The sequence below is a fragment of the Talpa occidentalis genome, unplaced genomic scaffold (assembly GCF_014898055.3).
Source record: "Talpa occidentalis isolate TD23 unplaced genomic scaffold, MPIMG_talOcc4v2.1 talOcc4.17, whole genome shotgun sequence".
Lineage (NCBI taxonomy): Eukaryota > Metazoa > Chordata > Mammalia > Eulipotyphla > Talpidae > Talpa > Talpa occidentalis.
This window is the reverse complement of record NW_023601754.1, coordinates 886381-898040: the sequence shown is the minus strand read 5'-3', so window position 1 is coordinate 898040 and position 11660 is coordinate 886381. Positions and strand designations below refer to the sequence as shown.

General features: G+C 68.7%; 1 protein-coding gene across 1 annotated transcript; it reads left to right on the top strand.

Annotated features, from left to right (window-relative positions):
* The first annotated feature begins 3129 nt into the window (after window positions 1–3129).
* Window positions 3130–9570, top strand: MAP1LC3B (microtubule associated protein 1 light chain 3 beta). The gene is made up of 4 exons (XM_037515759.2): window positions 3130–3180; window positions 6906–6961; window positions 8580–8686; window positions 9105–9570. The coding sequence occupies exons 1-4, from the start codon at window positions 3141–3143 to the stop codon at window positions 9277–9279; spliced, it is 378 nt and encodes a 125-aa protein (XP_037371656.1). The 5' UTR covers window positions 3130–3140; the 3' UTR covers window positions 9280–9570.
* Window positions 9571–11660: the final 2090 nt, after the last annotated feature.

The window sequence follows — 11660 nt, the reverse complement described above, 5'->3', positions numbered from 1 at the left end:
GGGGTGGGCGCAGCGGAGGCACAGGCTCGGTTGGGGGCCTTCCCTCCCGCGGAGCGGGAGGCAGGCCGAGTCCTCACCGCCCGGGAGAGCTCGGCAGCGCTGAGAGCAGCAGGGAAATGGGGGGAAGACGGGCGTGTGTTCAGTGGGTCGCCCCGAGTCCCGCAAGGCCCACTTCTCCGACCCGAGGAGGCCGGGCGACGCCCGTGGAGCGCTGCGAGGAGCCCGGCGTGAAGAGCGGCTCCCGGCCCCGCCCAGGACAGTCGCGGGTGGGGACGCCGGGAGGACGCCCCAAGGTGGAAGCAAAGGCGCACGGTTTAAGGCACAAAGGAGGCCCCCGGCGCCTCAGCCCCCCAGCCCCGGCCGGCCGTGGGCCGCGCTGGAAACGCGCCTCCGAGTCTGTTTCCATTGAGCGGGCGCCGAGCCAGCGCCGGGGCGGGCCGCCTGCCGGGCTCGGGCTCCCGGGAGACCCGCCTCAGGCCTGGGGGGCGCCGGTGCGCCCCCCGCCGGTCTCCGAGCCAGCTCCCCGCTCCCGCCGCGCCTCCGGTTCCGGGAAGACCGTCCCAAACCCTGGAGCCCCCCCCGCAGGCCTCCCGGCTCCCCGCGCCCTGCCCCGCCCCGCTCCGGAGCGACACGTGTTTGTTTACAGGCTCCGCGAGCAGCGAGGACGCGGCGCCGGGCGGCCCGCAGGCGCCCACGACGGGCGGGCGGAGCGGCTCCTCCAATCGAAGGGGCGGAGGTGGGGCAGCGCCGGCGGCTGGGGCGCTCGCGGCCCGGGCTCCCTCCAAGCGGAGTGTGCCCCCCCCCCAGCTCCGGCCCGGACAGCCTCCCCAGAGCGGCGGCAGCGCGGGCTCGCCGAGTGCGCCCCGAGCAGCTCGAGGGCGGCAGCGCCCTCCCGCCTCCCGCCTTCACGCCGCGAGCAAGGGAGCAGGAAGGGAGTAGCGGGAAGGGGGTACCGCTGACCTTTCTAGAAAGATCCTCGGCAGCTTAAAACCACCCTGAGGTTTCCGGAGAGCACGGGGTACACCGCAGGGAAAGGGGGAGTCCTGTGCCTCCCAACGGCGGGGCGGGCTCGAGGGCAGGCCCTGCCTCCAAGACCCGCCGCTCGCGACGCCAGCTCGCTGGGGCAGCCCTCGGGTTGCAGGGGGGTAACACTTTCCGCACATTAAACAGGGAGAGAACTTTAATCTGGGGTGCAGGAGCACCCCCCGCGCGCAGGCTCACGCGGCCCTGCTCCCTGCGTGTGCCGGAGGGCAGGTAACAACTCGCGGCTCCGTGGCCACCCACCCTCACCTGGAGGTCGGCTCCGGAGAAGGCTGCGCGCCACGTCTTGGGGTGATCTCCTGAGGAACCTCGGGGCTCTGGGCCCCAGCGGGCCCTCCCGGAGGGGCAGGAGGCCCGCAAAGGCCGGCCTCAGGCGGGCGTCACCAAGCGGGGCGCCAGCGCGGTCCGGCAGGCCCCGCGGGCCGGGCGGAGTGGGGGCCCCGCGGGTGCCCGGGGAGGGGACCTGGCTCTCCTCTCCGCCGCACCCCCAGGGGCAGAGTGGCCGCGGCAGGGCCGTCCCTCGCAGGGCCGCGTGGCGCCGCCAGCCCGGGCGCCCAACCCGGGGCGGGCTCCCCGGACGGCACTGTGGGCGGGAGGCGCGGCCGGGCGCGTCCAGGACCTGCCGTCCCGTCTCCACCCGGAGGCCTCCGGCGCCGGCCGGTGCTCCCCGCACACGCCTGCTGTCGCCGCGGGCTGGGGCTGGGGCTGGTGCCGCACGGGCTCCCCAGGGCGCCGGGCCGGGTGCAGGCGCCCGCGGGCTCGATACTGAGGAGCACAGGCGGCGGGGGGCGGGGGGCGCCGGGGCTGGAGGGGGGTCCCCGCGGCAGGGCTCGGGCGGGCCTCGGCCCCGGCTGCCCCGCTCACCGGTGGCGGCTCCGTCCCGGACCGGACCAGCCGACCAGGACCGGCCGACCAGGACGGGCCGACCAGCGCGGGCGCGTTTCCGGGAAAGCCGCGGGGCCGCTGCGCAAACACGGCGGGGCGCTGAGGGGTGGCCGGGCGCTGAGGGGCGCTGAGAGGCGCTGAGGGGCGGCGGGGCGCTGAGGGGCGCTGAGAGGCGCTGAGGGGCGCTGAGGGGCGCTGAGAGGCGCTGAGGGGCGCTGAGGGGCGCTGAGAGGCGCTGAGGGGCGCTGAGGGGCGTCGGGGCGCTGAGGGGCGCTGAGGGGCGGCGGGGCGCTGAGGGGCGCTGAGGGGCGGCGGGGTGCTGAGGGGCGCTGAGAGGCGCTGAGGGGCGCTGAGGGGCGCTGAGAGGCGCTGAGGGGCGCTGAGAGGCGCTGAGGGGCGGCGGGGCGCTGAGGGGCGCTGAGAGGCGCTGAGGGCGCTGAGGGGAGTCGGGGCGCTGAGGGGCGTCGGGGCGCTGAGGGGCGTCGGGGCGCTGAGGGGCGTCGGGGCGCTGAGGGGCGCTGAGGGGCGTCGGGGCGCTGAGGGGCGCTGAGGGGCGGCGGGGCGCTGAGGGGCGCTGAGGGGCGCTGAGGGGCGGCGGGTGCTGAGGGGCGCTGAGAGGCGCTGAGGGGCGCTGAGGGGCGGCGGGGCGCTGAGGGGCGCTGAGGGGCGCTGAGAGGCGCTGAGGGGCGCTGAGGGGCGCTGAGGGGCGGCCGTGCGCTGAGGGGCGCTGAGAGGCGCTGAGGGGCGGCCGGGCGCTGAGGGGCGCTGAGGGGCGGCCGGGCGCTGAGGGGCGCTGAGAGGCGCTGAGGGGCGCTGAGGGGCGGCCGTGCGCTGAGGGGCGCTGAGAGGAGCTGAGGGGCGCTGAGAGGCGCTGAGGGGCGCTGAGGGGCGCGGCGCGGCGCTGAGGGGCGGGGCCCCGGGGCAGGGGCCGCCTGGTGCGCAGGCCCCGCCCCGCCCGCCGCCGAGTGCGCACGCGCCCCGGCCCTCAGGCCCCGCCCCCGGCGCTGCGTGCGGCCCGGCTTCCGCCACGCCCGCCATGGCGGCGGCCGCGGCCGGGCTGGCCCCGCCCCCGGCATGACGCGCGCGGGTCACCTGACCAGGCTGCGGGCCGAGGAGACACAAGGGAAGACGCCGTCGCCGCGGTCGGACCTCGCCTTCGCCGCCGGAGCCGCGGACCCCGCCCGCCGCCGCCGCCGCCCGCCCGCCCGCCCGCCATGCCGTCGGAGAAGACCTTCAAGCAGCGCCGCTCCTTCGGTGGGGGCCGCGGGCGGGCGGGCGGGCCGGGTGCCGTGGGGGTCGCCCAGCCGCGAGGCGGGCGGGACGGAGGCGCCGCGGGGCGCTCTGGGCGGGAGGGGGCGCCGCGGTGGGCGGCCGCGCCCCAGGACCCCCGCCCGGCGGCGCCCCGCGCCCCCGCCGCCCGCGGTCGGTTCTCCCCGCTGGCCGCGAGCCGGTTGGGGTGCGGGGCCGGCATCCGCGGGGCCCGGGAGCGCGGCCCGAGTCCGGCGCAGGCCCCGGCGCCCGGCGTCCCCGGCGTCCAGTTTCCTGCGCCCGGGAGCCCCGCGTCCGCCCGGCCGCGCTCGCCCCGCAGGCGCCGTGGGGGTCCCGGCCCCCGCTGCCCTAGGGGCGCCCCGGGGCCGCGCGGGTTCGCGCCGACGGCCTGCGGGGCCCGTGACCTTGGCCGGCCCCCGGGGCTGCGCTCGGGGCCGCGCTCGGGGCGCCCGCGTCCGGTGTCTCCTCGGGCCTGGCCCTGACAGCTGCGGGGACCTCTGTGCGGCGATGCCCGTGTCCCGTGCCGGAGGCCGTCCTTGCCTGCCTTTTGCTTATTTTTAGGTTATTCTGGAAGAATCGGGAGAGAGTAGGTGGAGACAGTAGGAAAGTGAGCCCGGGTGCTCAGAGGAGCAGCAGGACCTCAGGTCCCTGGAGGTGGGCCCGGGTGCGACCAGCCCTCCTGCCCCCCGCTGCCTTTGGATAAACCCTGGTAGTAACTTTGCAGAAGAGCATCGGCTCGGGGGCCACGCTGACATCAGAGGCTTCAGGCCGGGAGCGCAGGAGAGGGGCCCCGCTCTGTGGAAAGAGCCTCTGTGTAGAGCGTGTCTGATCCAGCGTGAGCAGTTGGGCTCCCTCACCCTTGACCGTGGCTCTGCCGCCGTCTTCTCCCGGCCGGAGAGGGTGGGAACGGACCTTGGGGCTCACCCCAAACCACCCCTTCCCGTTGCAGCTGAGGAGACTGGGTGGGGTGCAAGAGGTGAAGACTGGTCCACCTAGTTGCGATGCCTGGGCCGGAGCACTGGCCGCGCCAGCCGCCCGGGAGCCTCTGCCCTCACTGGAAGTCCAGAGGCTCGGGTCCCCTGCAGACATTTGGGAACCTTGCGAAGCTCAGGACTGAGCTTGAGCGCATCGCCTCCTCTGTGTTCCTGGGGCTCCCCAGGCTAGTCCCTGAGCTGTCTCCTCCGGGCACTGGTCTGCTCAGTGGAGGAGGGTGTGGGCTCGGCCTGGCCTCACCTGGCCATGGCTCGGAGGACACTTGGTGGACCAGAGAGTTTGGGGCAGACGGGTGGCTGCAGACCTGCGCCGTCCCTGCCAAGGTGTGCTGTCGAGCGCTTGGAGGCAGGTTACGGGAATGTTTAGCAAGCTGGAGTTTCACGCTGAGCCAAATGCCGGAGAATGTAGGTGAAGTTTTCCTGTAAATGCCGGGGGGGAGTCTCTTAGCAACTTTGCAAGTGGTGGCAAAAAAAAAAAAAAACATCTGATGCTTCAACTACATCTTCTGTGTTTGTCCACAAAGCTTTACGGATAGTGGAGAGGAGGGAGCGGGTGTGTCCCCACCGCAGCTCTCCTTCATCGGGGCCCTCGGCGTGGGGCCTACGTGGGGGTGGAGGGATGGGGGACCGTGACCGAGCCCGGCTGGGAGGACAGCCCAGCGCAGCTGTACCGAGCGGGCCAAGTAAGGGAACTGGTCTGCACCCCCGGGGACCATTTGGGTGAGCGTGGGGAGCATGCCAGGCCCCGCTGCCATCCTCGGGTTTCCACGCAAGTGGGCCGCCCAGTCCAGGCGCCCTGTCAAGACATGCAGGGAGCCGGGCCTCGCCTCCCCACAGCAAGCATCTGCCTTCAGAGCTGTGTTTTGGGGCGAAAACACGAGGAGGAAGCCTTTCGCGCTGGCTTCTGATGGAAGCCTCAGGCGGGCCCGTCGAAGTCAGTCTGTTTATGTGCATAAACCCTCGCCCCCTCTTGCCTGCACCTTTCCACGGACGCCTCCTGGGTTTACTGGGACAAGCTTTGGAACGTGAAACGGACTCCGGGCAGCGCTGAGGAGCACGTGTCATTCATCTGCTAGCGGGGCGCATGCGTGCCCCGGGCTCTGAGTACTGGGGGGCTCTGTGGAGAGGCCTGGTGGGGAGACAGGCGCGGCCGGGTCTTTATGCTGAGGAAGGACCTGGTCTCAGCAGCAGAAGGTTCCATGCCCCTCTCCGTGTCTCCTCTGCCGCTGACGTCAGACTGGGCGGCCAGCTTCACTCAGTTCTGTCACTGGCCTCCCGGGGGCACCCCCTGGCCCCTAGCGCTGCTCCCTCCGCACACACACGCAGTTGAAACCTGATTTGAAACTGACAGCCAGGACACGGGGGTCCGGGCCCCCGGGCTTGACTGGGTCACGGCAGTGCTGCACAGAGCCCTTGCCTGCGGTGCTCTGCTCACGGCGGGGGGCCCTGAGGTCAGTGCTGTGAGCACCGGAGCGCGCGTCCACGTGCAGGCAGCTGTGCGCTGCCCTCCAGCACCTGACCGTCTCGGGACCCATCCTGCTGGGTGTTTCCAGAACCCCCGACCCAACAGCCTAAACCGACCGATCACTGGAACTGCTGTCTCCAGCCTTGACCACGGTGGGTCCCCGCTGGCGAGGCCTCTCCTGGCCTCCGGGGGTGGGAGGGCTGCAAACAGCAAAGGCATCTGCTCCCTGGAAACTCCTGGGCGGGCTCCGCCAGGGCCACACGTGCACCTGCTGCGGGTCTCCGCCTCGCTCGAGCGCTGGACCTGGCTGCCCTCGCACCCCTGTGCGTCTCTCCCGCGCCTTGCTGGTGTCCGCGCTGGGAGTGGCCGGGACCTCGGCCTCCTGGCGGGGCACCTGTGCTGTGGAAGCTGGTGTGGAGGTGCCGGGCGGGAAGACATCACGCCGCCTCTGTCCCGTGTGATCGCGGGGCTGGGTACTGGCAGCGTTTTCCGAAGAACGTTACCGAAACATTTGCTCAAAATAAAGCTGGCAGCTCTTCGCTCTTGTGAGGCGCTGTCCTAACCTGTCTGGCCGCGGCTCCGGCGCCTTCTCGGGGAGCCGACGACATGGCTAGGCATTCTGGGAGCGCGCGGGGGTGGCTGGAGGGAGTGGAGGGCCCCGGCCGTGGTGGGGGGTTGAGGCCATCTTGGCGGGGTTCACACCCCTCCTCTGACGGGCTCTGCGCCTCAGCCTGGCGGGGCTCCACGCCTGTGCGCCCCAGGTCGGCCTCAGGTCTGGCACGGCTGTTGGAGACGTGAATGAGAGAACACACGGGAAGGGACCCCAGCAGGCTGGGCCTCCCGCCGCCTCTGTGGGCGCGGAGCAGACCAGTGCCGGCCCGAGCAGGACCCGCTCGTTTCTCTCGGGCGGCTGCTTTCAGGCTGGAGGTAGCCAGGGGACAGCGCGCGGACGAGCCTGCGGCCAGCTGCGGGTTTCTGTACCGACGTCGACGGGGAGACTCGCGAAGACCGACGGGCGGGGGGAGACGTGCGGGGCGCCCGATGTCTCGGAGCCCTGGGTCCTGTGCTGGCCCCGCCGGGTCGGCCCTTCCTGCCCGCGACCGTGACGGCGAGGCCTCCGTGCTTGGTCTCCGGGTTCTGGGCGGGGTGGGGCCCCGCTGCGTCCCCCAGGCGGTGCGTCCGGACACGCAGTCACGGTACGAGCAGAGGACGCGCCGTCTCCCTAGTCACGCCCTGTCTCCCTTTCGTTGCAGAACAGAGAGTGGAAGACGTGCGACTCATCCGGGAGCAGCATCCTACCAAGATCCCGGTGGGTGGCCTCAGACGCGCGTCTCCGCGGCACACGTGCCCGGCCCGCACAGCCTCGGGAGCCGCCCGCCCCTGGCAGCTTCCCGCGGGGCACTGCCGGCAACAGCTGTTGCCGCCGTCTTGCTCCCAGGCTGAGCCTGCAGTCTTGACGTTTGCGCGTCCCAGACCCGAAGTGTTTATATTGGGCGAGGGGCGGGGGCTGAGCTAGGTGCTTTATTCCCAGAAGGAATAGCGGGCGCCCCTTGGGGGGGCCACCGGGCGGGGGAAGACACTGCCCCTCCCTGTTGGGTGAGGCGCAGGGTCTACAGAGACACCAGGAGGACTTCTGGGTCAGGCCGAGTTCAGGCCAGCGGTCCTGAGTCGCCGGCAATCCCGAGCCCCTTACTCGGACCCGCAGGGAGCTGCGTCCTGTGCGCTGGGGTGGGTGGGAAGGCGGCACGGTCCTAGGCGCATGGTTGGCAGAGTCCGCGAGCTCCACAGCCCGCTTCAGCGGCAGCTGACTCCAGGAGGAGCAGACGTGCGCCAGGTGGGGCTGGCGTCGTGCAGCAGGTCACAGCTTCGTGGGGCTGCGGGGAGGTTCCCATCTGTCCAGGTGTGACAGGCGGGACCCTGGCGGACCTCCTGGAGGTGTCCTCTCCTGCGGCTGCTCTCCACCTTGACGCCCCGGGCGCCTCTCTGTGAGCCGGCGCTGCCCGCAGAGGCCAGGGGCAGGCCCACAGCCGCCAAGGTGTCCTCGCGTGACTTTCTGCTGGCAGTGCCAGGTGGCCTTGTTCTACCTGGAGTCTTAGGGAGAGGCACACTTTTTTAAAAAAGATTTATTTATACAAGAACCCGGGTGCAGGCCAGATGCGCGGGAGGGTGAGAGGATTCACCAGAGACAGAGCTGGGAGCAGAACAGGCAGACCGACGAAGTCCACTGCTGAGGGGAGCAGCGGGGAGACAGGAGAGGTCTGCCGCGCCATGTGGGATTCTCGCCGGCTGGGATTAAACCCTCACGGCAGGGGCTGTGGACAACCCTGCGCGGCGCTCAACCGCTTGTGCCACCAGGGAGGCCCGGAAGTCACACTTTTACACGTGTTTGTGACACCTGAGCCCTTGGGGTCGGGCTCTTACTTGCTGAGAGCAGATGGACAGACGGACGGTGCAGGAGGCACGCGGGCTGCCAGGCTTGTGCCTAGGCCGCTTTCCCCTCTGCTCCTGTGCCAGCCCCGCCTCCCGAGAGAGTGGTTCGGGAAGGCACTCTGCGGGCGCTCTCTGCTCTCACCCTAAGACCGCCTCTCCTCACCCAGGCGCGAGGTGGCTCTCCAAGTTGCCGTCCCAGTGCCTCCGGCTGCTGTGGCCGCCGGCCATCCTCTGCAGCCGCACCTGGGGGGCGTGGTAGGGGAATGGCAGTCCTCAGCCTCTGCTCAGTCAGGGCGCAGAGCAGGGTATGCCCGCGTCCTCCCCCGCCCACCCAGTGCCACAGGCATGTGACCACCACTCCCCGGACGGTGGTGGGAGACAGTACGCGCTCTGTTCACCCCGTGTGGGTGGCCGTGGCCCAGGTGCCGCAGCAACCCGGGATGCTGCTGCTGCGTTGTCCGCGCCTGCTTTTCAACCCCTTCCCGGCCCTCTCCTAGGTGATAATAGAAAGGTACAAGGGCGAGAAGCAGCTCCCCGTCCTGGACAAGACCAAGTTCCTCGTGCCCGACCATGTCAACATGAGCGAGCTCATCAAGATCATCAGGTACCCGTGGCCCTGCCCTGATGTCCAGCTTGGCCATGCCCTTAGTTTGCTCAAATTCTGTGCAGATTAACTTGGACGTGTCATGGCAAAGTCTTTAAATCCCATGTTTCACTGACCTCGCGTCACGTCTGAGTCTGTTGCTATGACGTCACGGTGGTGTCCCTTCATCAGAGCAGTGGCCGGGTTTGCACAGCAAACTGGCAACACTCACAAGGGAAGGTGCATGCTTTGCTCGGCTTCCCCACCGAGGCTGGGTGGCGGCGCCAGGCCGCGGGCGTGTGAGAGGCCTGGGAGCGAGAGGGTCTGCGAGGGCTTGGACGCTGCAGCTGGGGCAGCGTCCGGCCCGCCTGCCCCGTCAAGGGAGGCTGTCGGTGGCCCCGCGTGCTGACCACCAGCACGTGTCCTGTCCTCTCCGCAGACGACGCCTGCAGCTCAACGCCAACCAGGCCTTCTTCCTGCTGGTGAACGGACACAGCATGGTGAGCGTGTCCACGCCCATCTCCGAGGTGTACGAGCGCGAGAAGGATGCGGACGGCTTCCTGTACATGGTCTATGCCTCTCAGGAGACTTTCGGCGTGAAGTGGTCGGTGTAAGACTAGGACGCGCGGCTCTTCTAGAATTTTTAAACCCTTACCGAGGGAAAAAGGGATGTTAGCAGCTGAGGTCGATCCGCTCATCTAATCACAGGTCAGCGCCACAGCAGCGCCCTTGTAGGAAGCCGTCTCGTGCTTCAGGCAGGCAGAAAAACTGAGCTCCCGGGAGCACACGGGGTTGGGAAACTCTCATTTCACCTAGGCTGTCTTGTTTTCAAATTTAGAGGTTCAAAAATAAAATACTTTGCATTCTAAATCGCCAGTCAAGTAGGCCTTGCGGTTATTTCAGCGCCCCGCCCCCAGCTTAGGCCCGCAGCTCCCGCTCTCAGGCCGGTCTTCCTGCCGGTCACAGGACCTGGCCGCACTCCCGGGGGGCTTCTGCGCTAGAGAGGCCTGTCCAGGGGCTCTGCGTGCTGCTGGTCAGCCCTTGCCTTCAGCCCCAGCCGAGAAAGCCAAAGGCACGTCTGGCAGGACGTCTGGTAAATGGGGCCTTGAGGACACTCAGCTGCTTCCCGCAAGAACCCGAAACAGCTCTGCTGCAGTGCTGGGCGGTTCCGACCCGGCTGGCTCCAGACAACTGCGCACAAAATCTCCACTGCTCAGCAGAGCCTGGAGTAAAGGGTCACTAGGGTATTGCTGCCCAGGTCAGGGGGCAAGTAGCGTTTCTCCTGCTCTGTGTCCCCAGAGTTCCGACGTGCCTGCTCTGGGTGACTGAGCCGTTGGCTGAGTTTTGTTTCGGGGGCAGGACGCCGAGAGGGCACTGGAGCCCGGTGTGCCCCTGCTTCCTGCTGGCAACTGCAGTGGGCCCTGCTGCGTTCCAGAAGCTCTCACACTTTAAGAGGAGGCCAGTCGCCGCGGTTGAGGTCGACCAGCCCTGCCCGAGTGCGCGCTCAGCATGAAGAAAGTGGCAGGAGGCAGTGGCACCCTCAGTCCAGAGTTACCTCCTTGGCCTCCCCGGCAACGCCAGCCCCTGCCCCTGCGGGCCCTATCCACGGGGCGAGGCACAATGCCCACCCCGGCCCCCGCCCGCCACCATCTGGGCTCTGCACGGCTGCACACACCTGTGCCAGGGGTTCGCGGTCAGCAAGTGCGCCTCCCTCTGGCCCAGCCCGCCGCGAGCTGTCGCTCCCGGTGCTCTGCAGCTTACCTGAGAGCCCTGTGAGGGCCCTGCCGCTCCCATCCCGCTGAGGCCCACCAGGCGTGGGAGCTGGAAGGCACGACTGGAGCTGTCAGAGCTCGGTTCTAGGTCATCTCTGGGCACACGCCCCTGTGCACCTTGCAGGCCCCAGAGGGTCCTTTCTCCCAGCACAGCGCCAACATGGGGGGGAGGGGCACCTCCCTTTGCCCAAGGCCCTGCCTGGGGGCTGCCTTTAGGAAACCGAGTCAGGGCTCCGGGCACTCCCCAGGGGAGGGTGGCAGCGGGGATCCAGCCCTGGAAGGCGCCTGCATGAGCGCACTGGGCCGGAGGGCCGGAGGGCGAGAGGCGTTTCCTGTGCACCAGGTGAACCTGAAGCCTGACCCGGCCAGAAGGGCCGGCATCATTCCCGCGGCGCGCTTGGCCCACGGCTCAGCCAGGCAGGACGTCTGCGTCTGCCCGCGGTCCCTGCTTGCCCAGCCGCTTCTCAGCAGAGCCCAGGCGCCCCGCACCTCCCACGCAGGGCCAGGCGGCGGGCGCGGGGCACGTTGGCGAGTCTGGAAACACGGGAAAGACACGCGATCTGTCTGTGGAACCGAAGCTGGGACGACTTTAGCCCAGGTCCAAACCTGCCACCTGTGCCACGGCAGGGTCCTGTCCCCCGCAGACCACGGCCCACTCGGGAAGGCGCGGCTCCGCCAGGCAGATCTGGTGACCACACCGCCTTTTTTTTTTTTTTTTGGTTTTTATTTTCAGTACATTAAATTTACTCATAAAAACATTCTAAAAATGTACAATTTTTCCTTTTTAACAAAGTATAATAAAACATAAAAACCCCAAAAACAATACTTGACATTTACAATTCAAAATCAAATTAGCAGAATATTAAATATTTACAAAACTATATCTTTTAAAAATATTTATAAAGATACATGCAATTTTGTAGAATTGACATAAAAGAATGGCTCAAAAAGGGGAGTTTTCCTTCATTGCTAAATGAAAATTCTGTCCAGTAGAAACTGTAGGAGTCTAGAGCACACGAGGCCCCCAGTCCCGGCGCCAGTCCGTCCTGGAGCTTGGGGGCCCGCGAGGCTGGGGGCTGGTGGTCCAGACTGGGGCCGGGCCCCCCAGCACGGCCGTGTTCACTTCCGGCCTCCACCCGCACAGCGCGGAGTTTCCCGAGTGATGATTCCAGGTGCTCCCCTGCACCCAGGACCTCGCCGCTCCAACAACGGGGCCTCTGCGG